Source organism: Oryctolagus cuniculus, chromosome X, assembly GCF_051225735.1.
Source record: "Oryctolagus cuniculus isolate XC-2025 breed Fujian yellow rabbit chromosome X, ASM5122573v1, whole genome shotgun sequence".
In the NCBI taxonomy this organism is placed as follows: Eukaryota; Metazoa; Chordata; class Mammalia; order Lagomorpha; family Leporidae; genus Oryctolagus; species Oryctolagus cuniculus.
Window position 1 is genome coordinate 18656338 of NC_142888.1, and position 19285 is coordinate 18675622.

General features: G+C 34.6%; 1 protein-coding gene across 15 annotated transcripts in view; it reads right to left on the reverse strand.

Moving 5' to 3' along the window:
• Positions 1-19285, reverse strand: part of DMD (dystrophin) — a 2249390-nt gene that overhangs the window by 1382549 nt on the left and 847556 nt on the right. For all 15 annotated transcript variants that reach the window (XM_070067426.2, XM_051827673.3, XM_070067427.2 and 12 more), the window contains 2 exons: positions 12715-12956; positions 6568-6748 (listed from right to left, as the gene is read on the reverse strand). In XM_070067426.2, the coding sequence (XP_069923527.2) occupies positions 6568-6748; positions 12715-12956 (423 nt within the window). The remainder of the gene's footprint in view (positions 1-6567; positions 6749-12714; positions 12957-19285) is intronic.

The following is a 19285-nucleotide window of genomic DNA, read 5'->3' on the forward strand; positions in this document are numbered from 1 at the left end:
TCGCTATCAATTTTGAGGAAAGTGCTCTGACAAATCTGCAACTGTGTGGAATATCTAATTTAGATAAGGCTTGCTGAAGACTGCCAATCAAAGATAGTTAATTATGTTTAAACTTTAAAAAAGAGAAAAAGTCTTGTGTGGAAATCAATGAAACTAAACTCAATATGAACTGCTCTACCCTTCAGCCAGGTATTTGTCAATGCTGCTTTTGTAATCCCAGCAAAGGACTAAAAATAGTGAGGCTCCATATAAGGACTTTCCTCCTTTTATGGAGAAATATGCATTACTAATCCAACTAATGGGTTTCTCTTTAATTAGAGCAATAGAATAATAAACAGAGTCAATATAACAAGTTATCAGAATAAAAGAATTATATATCATTTGATACATTCAGTCCTGTGGATTTAACATTTAGCCACATATTTTTAATAAATATAGAACTATCATCTCCAAGTAAATTAATTTTATGATAATTTAATAATTCTGTTGCTAAAATACCATTCAAAAATATACATAAATTCTTACTTCTCACTTATGATTAGGGAATATATAAAAAAAGAAAACCAATACCACTGATTGCATGTTTGTAAAATGTTATAAAATATTGGGAATATAAATGTTAAGGGCAATCATGCTATACTGTGTATCTTTGAAGGTAAAACTATTCCACTAATATTCAATAATTCAATCATTCAGTACGAGGTTGTGAAGGATGACAATTAAAATGTGTGGGCAAATTCACATTCAAATTTTTTGGAGATGAATGAAAAAAATGTTTGCTGAACTTTTTGTTTAAAAATTCCTGTCTTTGCCCAACTGCCTTAAAAGAGGGAGGGGCTGCAGGAAAAAATAAGAGAGAAAAGTAGAGGTGAGAAAAGTTGAGAGTGAGAGGTAAGCCAAGATTATCTCATTATAAACAAAAAGAGCCAAGCATGAAATTGAGTGTCACGTTTTCTGACACACCTGAGTTTATGTCAAGGGCAAAGCTCCTTAACAGGAAAGCAAGATAAACACAGACCTGTTTTGAAAGTTCAGATTTTTATCTTGTTTTAAGAGAGAACTCTTGCCATAATTCTGAGATCTCAGAATATTAGGTTCTAAGACTTAAAAAAAAAATCAAAACTATCCCTCCTCACAAAAATTAAAAATATTTAGTGTGTAGAAAGGTACTTAAATGTCAGGGAGTGATAGATTATATCTATGCCGTCCAATAATGTAGTCACTAGCTTACACTGGTCTACAGAGTGCTTGAGATATGGCCAGTCTGAATTGAGATGTTCTGCAAGCAAAAAAACACACCAGATTTTTAAGACTTAGTATAAAACAATGAAAAACTGCTTCTATATTTTGTATCATGATTTCATGTTGAAACAATACTATTTTGCCACTTTTAAAATAAAGTATATAACAAAATTAATTTTACCTTTAAAAATGTTTAGAAAATTTACAATTACATGTGTGGGTCACATTGTTTTTGTTGGATGGCACTTCTATAAAATACATAGCCATATAAAATAAATGTCAGTTATTCTTGCTGTTGATGGAATTGATAAATAAAATAGAATTTAAAAGGGACCATTTACCAAGCTGTCTTAATTATTTCTGGAGCTAAGAAGCAAAGTAACAGAGTATATTTCTACTGGAGTAAATATTACATAGCCATATTAATTTCTTAAATAAAATTTAAGGTTTTCAGAAAGTAAAACAGCACAATTTTCTGACCTCAAACTGAGAGAGTGAGCTCAAGCCAATATTTGTTTCCTTTGTTAATCTCAGTGTCTTAACATGGAGTATCAGGGACTAACCACAAAGTTTTCAACTATAGTCGCAGAGAGCATTTTGGGAGGCTATCTTAAAATGCTCTTCTACTATGCCTCCGAGAGGGAACAGATATTCTCTAATTCTGCTAAGAGTATCCCTCACCCCCCACCGCCCAGGTCCAGAACTGTGGCATAGTGGGTAAAGCCGCTGCCTGCAGTGCCAGTATCCCATATGGTTGCAGGTTCGGGTCCCAGCTGCTGCACTTCTGATCCAGCTCTCTGCTCTGGCCTGGGAAAGCAGTAGAGGATAGCCCTAGTCCTTGGGCCCCTGCACCCGCGAGGGAGACCCAGAAGAAGTTCCTGGCTCCTGGCTTTGGATCCACACAGCGAATGGAAGACCTCTCTCTCTGCCTCTCCTCCTCAATCTGTGTAATTCTGACTTTCAAATAAATAGATAAATGTTTAAAAAAAAAAGAGAGAGAGAGAGAGAGATAATCCCCCAACACACCTCTCTGCATCATCACTTCTTTAGGGCTGCACCTATACATTTATTTTTCTCTATCATCCATATCACAACTCAAGTCCAAGGTAAAATAATCTCTTCCCTCTATGGATACATTTCTACCTGTCTCCCTACTTTTTCCCTCAAACCCACATTCAATTTTCCCCTTACATACCAGTTAAAGGCTGTTTTTTTTTTTCTTCAAAAATATAAATCAGATTATTTGGTCTCTTGAACAAAAATTTTTCTGGAAATTTCAGCTATTATTAAAATTTATTTATTAATATATAGAGAACAGATTTCACAGAAACAATTCTTCATCCTTCTCTTCCTCCAATCTCTCTTTCCTTTTTTAAAACATTTTTTGTGATAACATACTTTAATTTACAATCACAACTTCAATACCACTCTAAACAAAGAATTATACAAATAAAACATAGAAAAACTACTGTTCTGCAGGAATAGACAAGGGATATAAATAAGAATCAAATCATGTCAAGTTTATTCATACACATTAAATTTTTTTGTACTCTGTATATCGTTTTCTTTCTCTCTTTCTCCCTTCCCCTTACCTCTCTCTCTTTTGCAGTAGACAGGATTTCATTCTTTGCTATGGCTTAGTATTTCATTGTGTATATATATCACAGTTTCTTTAGTCTTAAATTGATGAACGTCTGGATTGATTCCATATCTTAGTTATTTTGAATTGAGCTGCTATAAACATGGGGGTAAAGATAACTCTTTCATGTGCTGATTCTATTTTGTTTGGCTACCTTCCCAGAAGTGGAATGGCTGGGTTATATGGCAGATCCATTTTTTGACTTCTGAGGAATCTCCAGACTGTCTTCCATAATGTTCTAGTATACATTCCCATCAACGTTTTATTAGGGTATCTTTTTCTCCATATTCTTGACAACATGTATTATTTATTATTACAAGTGGTGATAGCTTATTTTCTTTTCTAGTTTGTATTAATGATTAATTTATTTGAAAGTCAGAGAAAGAGAGAGAAATAGCTTCAACCTGCTGGGTACTCCCCCAAATGCCCGCGACAGCCAGGACTGGGCTAGGCCAAAGCCAGGAGCGAGAAGTTCCATCCACATCTCCCACTTGGTTAACTGGGGTCCAAACACTTGGACTATCATTCACTGCCTTCCCAAGTGCATTAGCAAGAAGCTGAATCAGAAGCCTAGTAGCAGGACCTTGAACCAGCCTTCTGATATGGCATGCTGGACCTCCTAAAAAGGGGCTTACCCCATTGCACTTCAATGCCCAGTCACTTTTATTTACATTTAGAAATGACAATTAATTTATCCTTTGTTCAAATAATATGACAAAATAGGAACTATGTTTTCTATATTCATCTACAGTAGAACATGCCCTTTCTGGCTTGTGCTTTTTAGAAAAATATTGTGGCAAGTATTTTGGGAGACAATTCCACACTTATAACCTCTCAGACCTGGGAAGCCACTAATCTACTTTCTGTCTCTGTAGATTTACCTATTATTGACATTTCCTAGAAATGAAACCATATGACATATGGTCTGTTTCTTTCACCTAGAATAATATTTTCATGGTTAATCCTTGCTGCAAAACATATCAGTATAATATATCTTCAGTTTTACAACTGAACAATATTATGTTGTACAGATATTCCTATTTTGCTACTTCCACTTTTTAGTTATAAGTAATACTGTTATAAATATATTCATGTATGATATATAGTTTCTATATCATCCATTTCCTTCTTTTCACTTATTCAAGCCGCATTAGCTACTTGTGACATTATGATAATAAAAACATTTATCGAAGGGGCTGTTCTCTGAGTTCTACAGTCACATAATTGAGGGAGGTGACCGACTTTGTGGTGCATGGGGTTAAACTGCCACCTGTGATGCCAGCATCCATAGGAGCTTCCATCTGAGTTCCAGCTGCTCTTCCAATCGAGCTCCCCGCTAATGTGACTGTGAAAATAGCAGAGGATGCCTCAAGCACTTGGGCCTCTGCCACCCACGTGGGAGACCTGGATGGGGTTCCAGACTCCTGGCTTCTGTCTGGCCCAGCCCCAGCCAATGTGGCCAAGAAGGAAGTCAACCAGTGGATGGAAGATCTCTAACTCTTTCAAATACTTTTTTAAAATCTTTAAAAATAATAACTAAGGGAGAAGTTATTTATAGACTACAAAGTACTATGCACATAGGGTGTACTTTATCTTTTAATATCATTTCCCCATTTCACTTTTGCCAAGTAACATCCACCAATTCCTCATATTGGTTTGCACTACTCAAAGTATACTTAAAAAGTCAGGTATTTGTTTCACTGTAAGAAAAATAAAGAAAAAAAGGTAAGAGGAACTAGAAGTCAAGACAGACTCCTAAGTACTTCTGGTAGCTCTTATTAGTTGAATACTTAGTATGTTCAAAGTACTGTTAGGAATACAAGAAATGCAATTTACAACCCTGGTGCCTGTTGAGGGTAGAGCATGCACATATACAGTTTTTTACACATCAGCAAAACATTGTATTATTATCTAGCACAGTAACATTTTCATTTATTTTACCTATAAATTTCATATTTAATTAAATGATTATTAATTTCTCAAAATAAGCTTTCCAAGAGGATGAATAAAAATGATGGAGATATTTTAGCAAATAAAGTGTAAGGGATGCCATTTTATTTAGATATAAATAGAGTGAAAAATTTCAAAGTTTTAAAAACAATCATCATACATATGTATGAAAGAAAAAAGAACTATCGTTGATATAGGTAGATGAATTGATAGCTGTATGAATAGAGTATATACTATTACATATTTATGATATCATGGACAAATTATGTAATTAAGAAAATATCAGCAATTACCAAGTAGTATATTCTGAAACTCTTTAAATTAAATGGTGAAAAGTGGAGGATCAATAGGTAAATGTAAATTCAAATAATTTTTCAATGAATAGCTTATTTTGTCTACCAGTCAACAATGTCTACCAGAAAGTACTTGGCTTTAAGGGTGGTACATAGATTTTATGACAAGAAAAATGTATCAAAGGTAAGTAGGTTAATGTTTGAAAATTCAGGACATTTCCAAATATTTTCCATAGTTAATTTTATACAAGCACAGTAACAACTATGTTGAAATCCACTAGAGGGAGCTGATATTATTGTAAACTTTTACTACTTGATTCACTTTCAAAAAAATAAATTCTTTACCAAAAACAGCATTGAAATGCAAGAAAAATTATGTATTTATATTTTGGCTTTACCTAGTTCACCTTATTTTTATAGAAATAAATGCTAGGAAGTGAGAAAAGCCCCATACATATCAGTATATTAATTCTAGAACTGTTATTTTATGGTAAAGTCTTTGAATATATGCAAAGCAAAAAGAAAATGTGTTTCTAACTAAATAAAATTTTAGTAGAAAACAAATATATATATTCATGTCTTTTTCACAAATTTGGGGAAGGGATTTTTAAAGATTATTTTTATCTTAATGCTTTACATCCCAATTATATTTTATAATCCTCCTTGTGCACACATGAACATATGTATGCATGTGTATGGTGGATCATTAATTTACTATTGATTAAATTAGTTCATAAACCTGCATCTAAAAAGAATTTTTGTATTAAAATTAAGCTGATGAGTAGAGATACTTTACAGCAGATCCTATGTAATAACATTTTATATGAGGATGTTAGTGAGAGACAAAAGGGACATGTTAAAATATTTGCTAGTCATGTGGTATTCCTTTACATAATTGATCCACTTTTATTTTTCCATCAAAGGATAAAAAAGGCATTTATGTTAATAAAGGGATCCAATAGTAAAGTGTAGCCCAAAGAGTAATCTTTCCTGAGTTTTAGATGCCATATATAAACTATGGCTATAATAGTGTTCAGACAAGTTGATAGAAGTATCAAAAGATGCCTAAATATCCCTGCACATAGAACAACCAGAGTTAATGAAAATCTACTTACAATGTCTCAATTCTTCTTTTATTTCCTTCAATGTTTAACATGTCTGACTCTGAAACTGCAACCTACCAAGGAGATGTTACACCTATACAAAACATGTTTTAGTTCTACCTCAAAGTCATAAAATAATTATGGGGTGAAAGAAATCCAAATATTTAATGTGTCTGTTTTCCAACACCAGCATTTCTTTCCTTGTTAATGTAGGTTGTAGGACATTGTAGGGAACACGGTTGCACAGACAGAAATTATTTTATGTTGGTACTTTTTGCTTGCCCCACAAATAACTGATTTGAAAAATCTCAAGTTAATTCTTTTAAGTGTTTTTACTTACTTGTCTGTAGTTCTTTTTCTCTGGCCTGTGCATCAGCAAACACTTGGTTAAAATGATTTGTAAAGGCCACAAAGTCTGCATCCAGGAACATTGGCCCTTGTCCTTTCTCTTTCAGGGCTGTGCTTTGAATTTTTAATCTCTCAATTTGTGGTTGAAGGGCTGACAGCCGGTTGACTTCATCCTGTGCCATAATTTAGAGTATTATCAATAAATAACACTTTAAATTTGCATACATTATATTTTTGTAAAGAAATGTGTTAAAAGCAGTTACACAAGCTTGGCCTGACACTCTTAAAAAACATAAGGATGTGACACATCCATAACAATTTAGGCAAGACTCTCCCATGGGTCATCAATTTAAGAATACTGAAGCTCTTCATTCAGCTTATTCTATCATAAATAATGATCTTTATTTTCAAGTCAACATAATTTACAGCATCAATAGGCATGAATGTGTTCTGTTGAAAACTGCTGGGGATAACCTTAAATCCTTTCCATGGGTCGAAGATGCATGTTTGACTGCATTCCTCTTATCTCTGTATGATGTGATCTGATGAAACTTCTAAGCTCATTCAATGAATGGCAGTTTTTTTCACTTGTTTAAAACAAAGTATATACACCCAAACATATGAGAACGTATATATATATATATATATATACACACACACATTATAAATATATATTTAGATGTATTATATGTGTACATAGTGTTCATATATTTATATCTCTAATCTACCTTTCACATGGCCCCATTTATTCTTTTGACCAGAAGGAAATTGTTACTCAATTATTGTAAGGGTTTGTCTAGGTTTTCTCTTACTGTTCTGCCAAAATTACTAGCACCTCTTTTTAATCTTCATAATATCCTGATTTGGATGTTAAGAGAACACGGATGCTAATGTGCTGTGCAATATAGTAGTCACTAGCTACATGTGGCTGCTGAGAAGAAATTTACACGTGCTGAAATTACAAAATATACACTGACTTTTGAAGAATAAGTATGAAAAACTAAGAACAGAAACTATCTCAGTTTTAAAATATTGATTTTTAATAGTATTTTTGATAAGTCATGTTAAATAAAACATTACTGAAGTTCGTTTACTTATTTTCTTTCAAAATGTAGTTTATAGAAGATTTAAAATTATACATGTAATTAAAATTTATGACATACTATGTTTCTTCTGGTCAGTCCTATTATTTGTTTACATGTTTTCATATTTGTGTTTCCAGAGAAGTTGTGATTAGTTTGAATTTAATACAGATATATTTTGAACTCAAAGTGAAATTTTGAAATTCTCCTTTAAAAGTATTGTTACCATGGTTGCATATTCATAATTCATACCTATGCAACTTTTAGAAAAAATTACCTGAGGATTGTTTACCATTTAATATGTAAAAAGCAGGATAATTAAAACTAAAAAAAAAAAATTGGATCATGAGCCAATTAGGAGGAGGGGGAAATTGAAAGAATTATAGTAATTACGAACTAAATTTAAATCTGAGCTTCCTGGAAATCAAAATGAAAAGGCAAAAAAATCAGCAATTATTTTAGCTGCATATATACTCTTGGAGAGAATAAATTTTATATTAGTGTTGATAGACACTTTTTGTAATTTTATTAATATAAAATAAATTTCATGTATTTAATAGGTAAATTTTTTTTAAGATTCATTTATTTGAAAAACAGAGTTTACAGAGAGGGGGAGAGAGAGAGCGAGGAAGAGACAGGGAAAGGGAGAGACAGGGGGAGAGAGAGAGAGGGAGGGAGAGGAGAGGAGAGAAGAGAGAGGGAGAGAGAGGGAAAGATAGATAGATAGAATCTTCCACCCGCTGATCCACTCTCCAAAAGGCTGCAATGGGTGGGACCTGGTCAGGTCCGAAGCCAGGAGCCAGAAGGTTCATACACATTTCCCATGTGGGTTCAGGGACCCAAGCACTTGGGCCACCTTCTCTTGTTTTCCAAGGTGCATTAGCAGGGAGCTGGATTGGAAGTGGAGCAGCAGCCAGAACTCAAATCAGCACCCATATGGGATGCCTGCGCTGCATGTGCTTGTGTTACCTGCTAATCCATATTGCAGGCCCCCACAGGTACAATACTAAGATAGCCATACTTCCCTCTCTCCTTCTGTCCCTTCCCTAACCACCTTCTTTCCTTCCTTCCTTATTTTTCCTTTAATTTGTTGCAAAAATATAATTTCAATTCACTCTTTAATCACAGGCTTAATGCACCACTAACCATAATATTCAACAAGTAAAAAGTAGGAAGACCACTATTCCACAGGAGTATAGTCAAAGGCTAAAAACAATAATCAAATCACATGGTAACAGCTTTATTCCTACACATTTTTTGTATCCTATATTAACTACCACATATCAAAGAAAACATGATATTTGTCTTTTGAGGACTGGCTTATTTTACTGAGCATAATGGTTTCCAGTTGCATCCATTTTGTTGAAATAAGAGATACCTTTATGACATAAATTCTTTCATGGTGGCAAGTGTACCTAATGAACAGCGCTACTTGTCCTGATTTCTAGAAGATTTAAAGAGAAGATATAAAAGAATGGGTTTATTCAGGTAAGCTCATCTCTGACAATTCAATTTTTTGGGTGGGTGAAGATCAAAGACATTTAGCAAAATGAAGAGGTGAGGCATCTTCATTCTAATATAAATCTTATCAAGCACAAGAAGGTCGATGTGTATTCATGGATAAAGAATAAGATGAGAGGTCAAGGGTAATATTCTATTTTTATTATAGAAATATGGACATATACTTTGTATACTAGATTTTCAAATTGTAGCATTGGCATCTGCTGTAAACAGTTAACATCCTGATTTACATTTGGCCAGATGGAAGGCAATCATTTTCCTGTTTAGGGGGCTATAGAAGGAGCCCATGGTATAGCCAAGTATGTTTTTCAAAACAAAGGGCACTCTGAAGCTACTAGAACATTTGCCCAAGTGTTCAGTTGAGACCTTTAAGTTCTGATAATAAATCAGAGGCGAGATCATTTTGAACAGAAATATACATTTATAAGATGTTAACAATTAGACATTATTTCCATTAAAACACTTGTTGTGATTTTCCTGCAGAGTAAGTTTCCCCCTGTGAGTCTATCTTTTAAAATCATATGACTGTCTGATGGAAGCTTTTGTATTCTTCTCAGAAAGGAGCCATGGGATTCCTCCAACTCTCAAGAGGTTCTCCATCACCAACATATTAGGGAATAGTTTTTTTTTTTCCAGAATTAGATTATGAGCTAAATCTGTAGTCCAGTTTTTAAAGCATCTCCAAGTATCAGAAAGCACTGACAAACATGACATAATATTCTATTTACTTATCACTAACAGCCAAACAGCATATATTTTAGCTTTTGTATGAGTATTAAGCATATTTTGCTAAATATTTTACCAAAAGTAAACATCTAAAAGGCATAGGAACCAATGGGTGAGAGGAAGAGTAACAGGTCATCAAGAGAGGGGGGACTGTGTCAACACAATTTGAATTTTTGTGACTGGATATAATACAATTTTTTTTTTCATTTTGGGTGACTTCCTAAACCTCAAAAATATGTTTACTATGAAGGTATTGCAAATGGTACATGGAAAAACAGATTTAAAAGATAAACTTACTTGGGTGCAAAATGTGTTCAAATCCATTTTAAATAATTTTCCATGATACACAATTTTCGTGAACCTTTTGACGTCCTGTCACATGCATAGATTTCAAAATTTTATACCACAGCAAATTTCTCTTTTTTATCTGTTTCCCAAGAAGTTTTTTGATGTGCCCTACTATATACAATCTCCAGCAACTGCCATATGATCCTCAGATTCAGATTAAATTCCTAGCATCCTAGCATTCCTGTAGTCACTGCTTTGTCTCTGCCTCCTATTTCTCAGCTCTTCTACTCTCAGCATTCACATGGAACTTCTTTCAGTTGCTTGGTCTTTCTTGCTCGCTCTCTCTGGATTCTTTCTGCCTTGAGACTCTTGTTCTCTTCAATAAATCCAACTCCTCACACATTAATTCAAATACCCCTACATCAAGGTTGTTGGCTCTGTCTTGGTCAAGACACATTGCCAGGGGTTGGTGTTGTGGTGTAGCAGGTTGGGCCTCCACCTATGATGCCTGCATCCTGACTGCTCCACTTCAGAGCAGCTCTGTGCTGGTGCACCTGAAAAAGCAGCAGAGGATGGCACAAGTGCTTGGGCTCCTGCACCTACGTGGGAGACCTAGTAGAAGCTCTGGGCTCCCACTGTCAGCCTGGCCCAGCCCTGGCCACTGCAGCCATTTGGGGAATGAACCAGTGGATGGAAGCTTTCTTTGTCTCTCTTCCTCTCCCCGTAATTCTGCAATTCAAATAAATAAAAATAAAGCTTTTATTTTAAAGATCCATTGCCAGAATGTAAACCCTAACAGACCTTGATCTTGGATTTTCAACCTTCCAGAACTTTGAGGAAACACATTTATATTGTTTAATCCATGCAGTTAATGTTTTAATGTATTGTAACCAAGCTAATTATTAGCATTGTTTTGGGCAATTAGAAACACTGAACATACAAGGGTACTTCAAAAGTTTGTGGGGAAAAATATAACCACAAGGTAAGTTTATTTTGGTGCAAAAACTTTTTGAAATCCATGAAGAGCCTTTCCATAATATATATTTTCCATTAACATTTTGAAGATCTATCATATATTTTATTGGTAAATATATTTTGCAAGTGTGGTGTTACTGATTTCTGCAACGTATTATCAAGAATCAGGCTAAGGCAACATCTGATTTCTGTTGAAAAAAATAATACAAATCAGTTATTCTACTAATTCATACATAAAACCCAAAGATTCTATTATTTAACTATAAAATGGCTCCATATACAGTAATTCCCTAGATTTGGATGTTTGCCTAAAAAACTAAATTGATACCTACACTTCAGTGTTTATCTAAAAATATACCTCCCGATTTTCTTTTATAACCTCACAAAGCTATAAGTCATTGGAAAAGAATCATCAAGTCCTTTATCTGTTTGACCCTTCAAAATGGTTTCAATACCTTTTCCAAGGTCCCTCTTCACTTTCCCTTTATTTAAACCACTCCTTTAAAGTATGCGAATTAACTCCCATTCATAGCTTTTTGTATTCAACACAATCATCTCAATCTATCATGAAAAGTTCATCCTGGAAACCTTTTAATCCATCCTCTAGTCAATTTTTCACCCATGAAAAATGCATAGTTCATAGCAACAATGGAAAAAATTCAAACTAGTTTCGTTACTTTATATCTTTTGTTTTCATACACTTACAGAAATGTTACTTTAATATCTTTCCAGCCCCTCTTAAACCAGCTCTCAATCGCCTTTCCAGATGCACTGCTCACCATTCCATGACCCAGATGACTGATATTTAACAGATCATAGCACTTTGTTAATTTAGTGACTTTAGATCCCTGTCCACACAGGTAGAGAGGAAAGTAAAGTATTGTGTTGATTTTCCTGGCTCTGTTTCTATGAGGGTATCTTGGGCTGGCTCCTAAGCCTGCCTTTTCCATGAGACTCTGACTCTGTCCCTTTAGGTTTCCATAGCTCCCTTCTCTTTCATCCATTCTGACTTATCAGAAGTAATAGCTCTCTTGCTGGTTTATTTCCCTATCCTTGTGGCTCTTCTACATTCTAACCATCTTTGGAATCTATGTTTCTTTAAAGAAATCTTCTTCATAATACCCTAATTTGAGTGGGCCATCAGCTTTAAAGATTCTCCTTATGTATCCAACTGTAGAGCCTATCAGTTTACTACGACCTGTGTTTCTAGTTATTTGTGTGGAGTCTACATTTTAAAATGTGAATGGAGTTTGCTGTTAGCAAATAAAGAGTTCCAAAGTAGAGGCCAGTTTTTGAAGCATGCATGTGGTTTCCATATTTCCAAATTGTCTCATCCTTTTACAAACCGACAATACAATTTTAGAATTTGGACATCCATATATTATCTATTCAAACTGTTTTTCTTTGCTTATACTTTGATCTTGAGTGGCTTAGCTAAATCTGTAGGAGGTTGAAATTTCATTACTAAACACTCTGCTACTGTCTTTTGGAAATGCCAAGAAATACCTATTTATCATGTTCCAAATGGAAGAAGGAAATATTCTTACCTTACACATTTTTAACTGGCTTTTAATTGCTGTTGGCTCTGAAGCAGTGGTGGGTTGGGTTTTCAACCAGTTTTCAGCAGTAGTTATCATCTGCTCCAATTGTTGTAGCTGATTATAGAAAGTGATAATGCTGTTTTGATACTCCAGCCAGTGTAGTCTCTCACTTAGCAACTGGCAGAACTCTATCCACCGGCTGTTCAGCTGTTCCAAGGCTTGTTTGATACTGTCGGCATTAACACCCTCTAGAAAAAAAAAATTTTAAATCTTAAATATATGTCCTGAAGTCACAGGCTGAAAGATCTGAAAACCACTACATTGCAATTACAAAAGTATTCATCGTGTGATTTCAAATTAAACTATTTAGTGTTAAAGGTATATAAGTATGAAGATGATTTCTGATTACTGATTGCAAATTATTAGAGTAGCATCTAAGACAAATATGAATGTCATAAATAAATAAGATGACATATGATGTAGAAGTGTAGTATACCTCAATTTTAAAAAAAGTGGTAAAACTAATGGAGAGGTGGAAGGTTGATCATGAACAAAAACTTGTTGGATGTTTTCAAATAAATATTAAAAATAATATGTATTATGAAAATTAATGTGCAGAAACTAACTTGCTTTTTTACTTTTATAAATGAGTCTGAATTCACTGAAATATTATAATTTGTATGCTTATCTACACAAGGAAAATAATTTGTCTAAAATGAATTATTTTCTCTGCTAGAGAAGGCCAGAAATGGATTGATCATGGACCTAAGGAAGTTAAACAAACATTAGGAAAAAAATCTTTCTAATATGAAAAACTTTTCATTTATAAATGTGGATATTGATCTAAAAGTTTGAAGGTCATCTATAGGGAATGAAACTCAATCTGGAAAATGATATCAAGGATAAAACTGAACACACAAAATTATCATCATTTTAGAATATGCTGTTATAGTTTAAAATATATATATATATATATATATATATATATATATATATATATATATTTGCCACAGTGTCTTGATTTTCCATGCCTGAAGTACTCTCATGGGCTTTTTAGCCAGATTTGAATGCCTTAAGGGCTGATTCTGAGGGCAGAGTGCTGTTTAGGACATCTGACATTCTATGAGTCTGCTGTGTATACTGCTTCCCATGTTGGATTGTTCTCTCCTTTTTAATTCTATCAGTTAGTATTAGCAGACACTAGTCTTGTTTATGTGATCCCTTTGGCACTTAATCCTATCCTTATGATCAATTATGAACTGAAACTGATCACTTTGACTAGTGAGATGGCATTGGTATATGCCACCTTGATGGGATTGAATTGGAATCCCCTGGCAAGTTTCTAACTCTACCATTAGGGGTAAGTCCAATTGAGCATGTGCTGAACTGTACATCTCCTCTCTTATTCCCACTCTTATATTTAACAGAGATCACTTTTCAGTTAAATTTAAATGAAAGATCTCTGTGAGTGAGATCCCATCGGAAAGAACGAGCCATCAAAGAAGGAGGTACCTTTCTCTGAAGGGAGGAGAGAACTTCCACTTTGACTATGGCCTTGTCTAAATAAGATCGGAGTTGGCGAACTCAAAAGGCTTCATAGCCTTGGCAACTCATGACAAGAGCCTAGGGTGATTACTGACACCATAAACAAGAGTGTCAATTGTTAAATCAATAACAGGAGTCACTGTGCACTTACTCCCCATGTAGGATCTCTGCCCTTAATGTGTTATGCAATGTGAATTAACAGTATAACTAGTACTCAAACAATACTTTATACGTTGTGTTTCTGTGTGGGTGCAGTCTGTTGACATCTTTACTTAGTATATATTAAATTGATCTTCTGTGTATAAAGATAATTGAAAATGAATCTTGATGAAGAATGGGATGGGAGAGGGAGTGGGAGATGGGATGGTTGCGGGTGGGAGGGAGGTTATGGGGGGAAAAGCTGCTATAATCCAAAAGTTGTACTTTGGAAATTTATTAAATAAGTTAAAAAATAAAAATAAAGAAAAATATATATATTCTCTAAAGTTATTTCCCTAAATTTAGACATTTTAGACACATTAGTTTTATATTTTCTTTCCTAACAGATGCAATATATAATGAAAAATATTGATTACACATAATATCATGCATTTTATTTTTAAAGATTTATTTATCTTAAATGGAGAGTGGTGGGGAGATGGAGAAATATCTTGCATTTGTTCGTTCACTCCCCAAATGCCTACAATGGCCAGGGTTGGGCCGGACCTAAACCAGGAGCAAGGAGATCCATGCAAGTCTGCATTATGAATGGCAGAGTCCCATGCAAGTGAGCCCTCATCTGCTGCCTTCTCAGGTGCATGAGCAGGAAACTATGGGAACACAAGAGTAGTCAAGACTTGGTCCCAGGCACTACAGTATGGGATATGGGTGTTCCAAGTAATGGCTTAACCCATTGCACAGCACCTGCCCCAAATATCATGCATTTTAAAACATAACTGTGTAAGATATGATAACATTCTTGTATGTTTGAAATAATGAATATTTGAATGTTTCCAATTTCTACATTTATCTACAAGGATGTCAAAGGGAGCATGAGCTCACTGTAAAGCTTTTCCTTCACTGGGGAGAGTTTTTAAACTACATTAGTTAATGTATCAAAACTGTGCCATGGATCAGATGCTTAGGAAAAATGTTTTGCCTTAAAATGAGTTAAAGTTGAATAAGCATTTTCAAAAAGGAAGTCCATGTGTTACAAGATGAGCCAAACTTTAACTAGGCTAATAAGAGATCTTAAGTAAATTACAAGTATGGATGGACTCCTGCTAGACTGAGTTTTATTTAACATTTGTCTAATAATAAAGGAACAGAGAAATATGTGCCCTGGAGAAAGGTCAAACTCATGAAGACTGCTAGCAAATGGAAAAATAAAATCCTAAGTTAATACTCAATATTAATAACATCTGTTATTCTTTTACAAAAGATAAACTATAATAAAGTGCCAATGGGTTCGGTGGTGACTATTGAAATTCAGGGACAGGTTTTAATGAATCATTGTTGAGCATTACACAAAACACTATATTGTCCCAATAAACATTAGGGTGCTAAATATTACTGCAAAAGGAACAAAAACAAAGGAGAAAAGTCAAATTTGTATAAGCCCATAAGACTATGAAATTATAACACTCTTATTTGCATATTGATCTTTGTAATTTAATATATTCAATTTTATGGAAGTCATGGGACTTCCACATAAAGGAGGACTTTCATGTCAGGATAAAGGGAGTGGCAGGCAGAAAGGTATTAGACATTAACAGTGGGAATTTTAGGGGGGGCTGTTTGGCATAGTGGTTAAGTTGCTACTTGGAACACACACAACCTATATTGGAATTCCTGGGCTTGAGTCTGAGCTCTACTTCTGGTTCCAGATTGCTGCTAATGTGCAGCCTGTAAGGCAGCAGGTGATGGCTCAAGTACTTGAGTTCCTGACATCCATGTGGGTGGGAGACCCAGATGGAGTTCTGGGCTCCAGGCTTTGGCCTGGCCCAGCCTTGACTGTTGCAGGCATTTGGAGAATAAATGAGTGGGATTTAATATCTTTTCTCTGTATCTTTGCCTTTAAATATAAAAATAAACATATATATATTATATATGTAGCAGAGTACTCACTATTATATATATTATATTATGTATTATATATATATACTATTATATATATTATCTATATAATAGTGAGTACTCTGCTACTAGAACTAAGTTCAAAATTGATGCCCCTTTACTAGACATCATCTAATCTCATCAAGTCTCACTTTTCTAATACAATATGATTAAAACAGAATCAACCCTGAGTTAATATAGATAATACTTGTTTAAATTGTTCTACATGTTAGGTGACCAATGAATAGTAAGGAATATCTATGTAAAGAAAACAGCAAAGAACATGTAGGAATTAAGAAAAAAGACTAGATCTCTCAAGTGTTGAAATTAGAGGGAGACAGATTCCTTTTGTAATAACTGAAAGAGATTATTTAAGAAAAATGATTGATATTTTAAATCATTACTAATTTTTATTATATAAATTGGAAGTAATATGAGATATAGAGCATAAATGTATAAATTGCTTAAGAAGTTTTATCAATAACTAGCAATGTACTGCTAAGAATTTTTAGGGATTCTTAGAATATTTGATCATATATTTGTAACTTTTTAAAATTGTAGCAAGGGACAACTAAACAAAACATTAAAAACAGAAATGACTAGCTGTATTATATATTAATCAAATGTTTAATACTTTAAAATAAAAAAATTCTAGATGTCACTAACAAAGACACATTAAACCCAGAGAATCATAAGCTTAATTATGAAAAATTTGTATATAAGCATTGCATTAATTAACTTGTGAACATGCTTGTTGTTAAACTAGAGTATAACTTGTCTTTCTAAACTGTAAGCCCCTCTAGGACATGTCTGGCATTATCTCATAGAGTTATTTTTTAGAATAGGAAGAGAGTAACTACTCTATACTTGCAAACTCGCCAAACACCAATTCAATAGCTTACCTCATATGAATACAAACATTAGCGAGCAATAAACACAGAATCAAAAAGTCATATATAGATATCTCTCTTTCTTCAAATGTGTTTTAAAATACTTGGGCAACGCATCAGAAGCATGTCATAACATTTAGAACATCATTCTTGAAAGAATATTAGAAATGCTATTTTTTGACTTTATGAATTAATTCTCATCCATTTGCCAGTACTACTGGTGACATAAGAACATCCATTAACCATTTCTAAAATAAATAAGGGCTCTACATGTTCTATAAGTGAATAATTGCATATGAAGAAGTTTACTATCGGGGCCGGTGCTGTAGCGCAGTGGGTTAAAGCCCTGGCCTGAAGCTCCAGCATCCCATATGGGCACTGGTTCGCGTCCCAGCTGCTGCACTTCGGATCCAGCTTTCTGCTGTGGCCTAGGAAGACAGTGGAGGATGGCCCAAGTCCTTGGGTCCCTGCACCCTTGTGGGAGACCCAGAAGAAGCTCCTGGTTCCTGGCTTCGGATCTGCTCAGCTCCAGCCCTTGTGGCCAACTGGGGAGTGAACCAGCGGATGGAAGACCTCTCTCTCTCTGACTCTCCTTCTCTGTGTGTAACTCTGACTTTCAAATAAATCATTTTTTAAAAAAGTTTACTATTATATATAACTATTTTGCATGTATTTCATAGAACTGTGTACCATAACTCAATTTAAAATTTTAATTTTCATTACAATTTTTAAGTTTAAATACCTTCAAAGTTTAAGTATCAATCATTTGAGCATTTGATTTTCAAATTTTTGTTAGCTGTTTCAGAATACAAACATTAATTCACTAGGCATTATGAACAATACTTAGGAAAACCATTTTGCAGTAGCACATTAGAATCTCAGGGATAATGGATCATAATCCATTCACATCTCACTTTCTAAACAACCCCTGAAATAGTCTATGAATAAATATATTGCACCCAGAGGAAATGGATCATTACTTGAAGTGCATCCATTAATTTTATTACTTGTGTACAGTGCATAACAGACTGTTGGAATAATTTTAATTGTGCGCCACCTTCCATGCAAGTACTTCAGAACTGCCACTTAAAGTGAAGTATTCCTCATCAAGTATATTCATCATTAGCCATGAAGCCAAGGCAGAATAATGCCAAACCTGTGTTTTCTGAGTTCTTGATTTGGAAGAATATTTGGAATAAGAACTTAAAGTTGTTAATAAGCAGTCTCCTATTTTTGTTGCATTTTAGATGAGGGTTATAAGTCCATTTGGTGTTCATTATAATAGCCTAAAGTGTCATAGAAATTTCTTCAGGAGTCATGAAAGGCTGATGCTAAATTCTAGAGGCTCCTGTAACCACACTGACATGTACACAACTGGTATTGTCAGTTTTTAAAATTGCTTTTTAAAATTAATTCTGTCAATCATCTATCAATTTATATCATACTCCAAGTGAGTACAAAACCAAAAAGTGTAGTAATATATCCCTTACTTAATTTTCCTATTTCTCAGGGCCAGCACCATAGCATAGCGGGTAAAGCCACCACCTGCAGTGCCAGCATCCCATATGGGTTCTGGTTCTAGTCCCCTGCTATGGCCTGGGAAGGCAGTAGATGACGACCCAGGTCCTTGGGCCCCCGCACCCACATGGGAGACCCAAAAGAGGCTCCTGGCTTCAGATCAGCGCAACTCTGGCCATTGTGGCCAATTAGGGAGTGAACCAGCAGATGGAAGACCTCCCTCACTCCCTCCCTCCCTCTCTCTCTCTGCTTCTCCTTCTCTATGTAACCCTTTCAGATAAATAAATCTTTAAAAAAATTTTTCCTATTTCTAAACAACACTGTATTATAAAAGGAAAATCTGATTCCTACTTATATTTGTTTTCACCACAGATTTCTCTCAACAACAGTTACTATGATCTCCTCCCTCCCCTCCAGCTTCTCTTCCACATACACACAAAACCAGAGGCTCATCCTTTTAGACAGAGTTAAGTCAAGAAAAATATTATTGGATGTGAACTCTTTGTAGAACATTATCCCAAGTGTTGCAT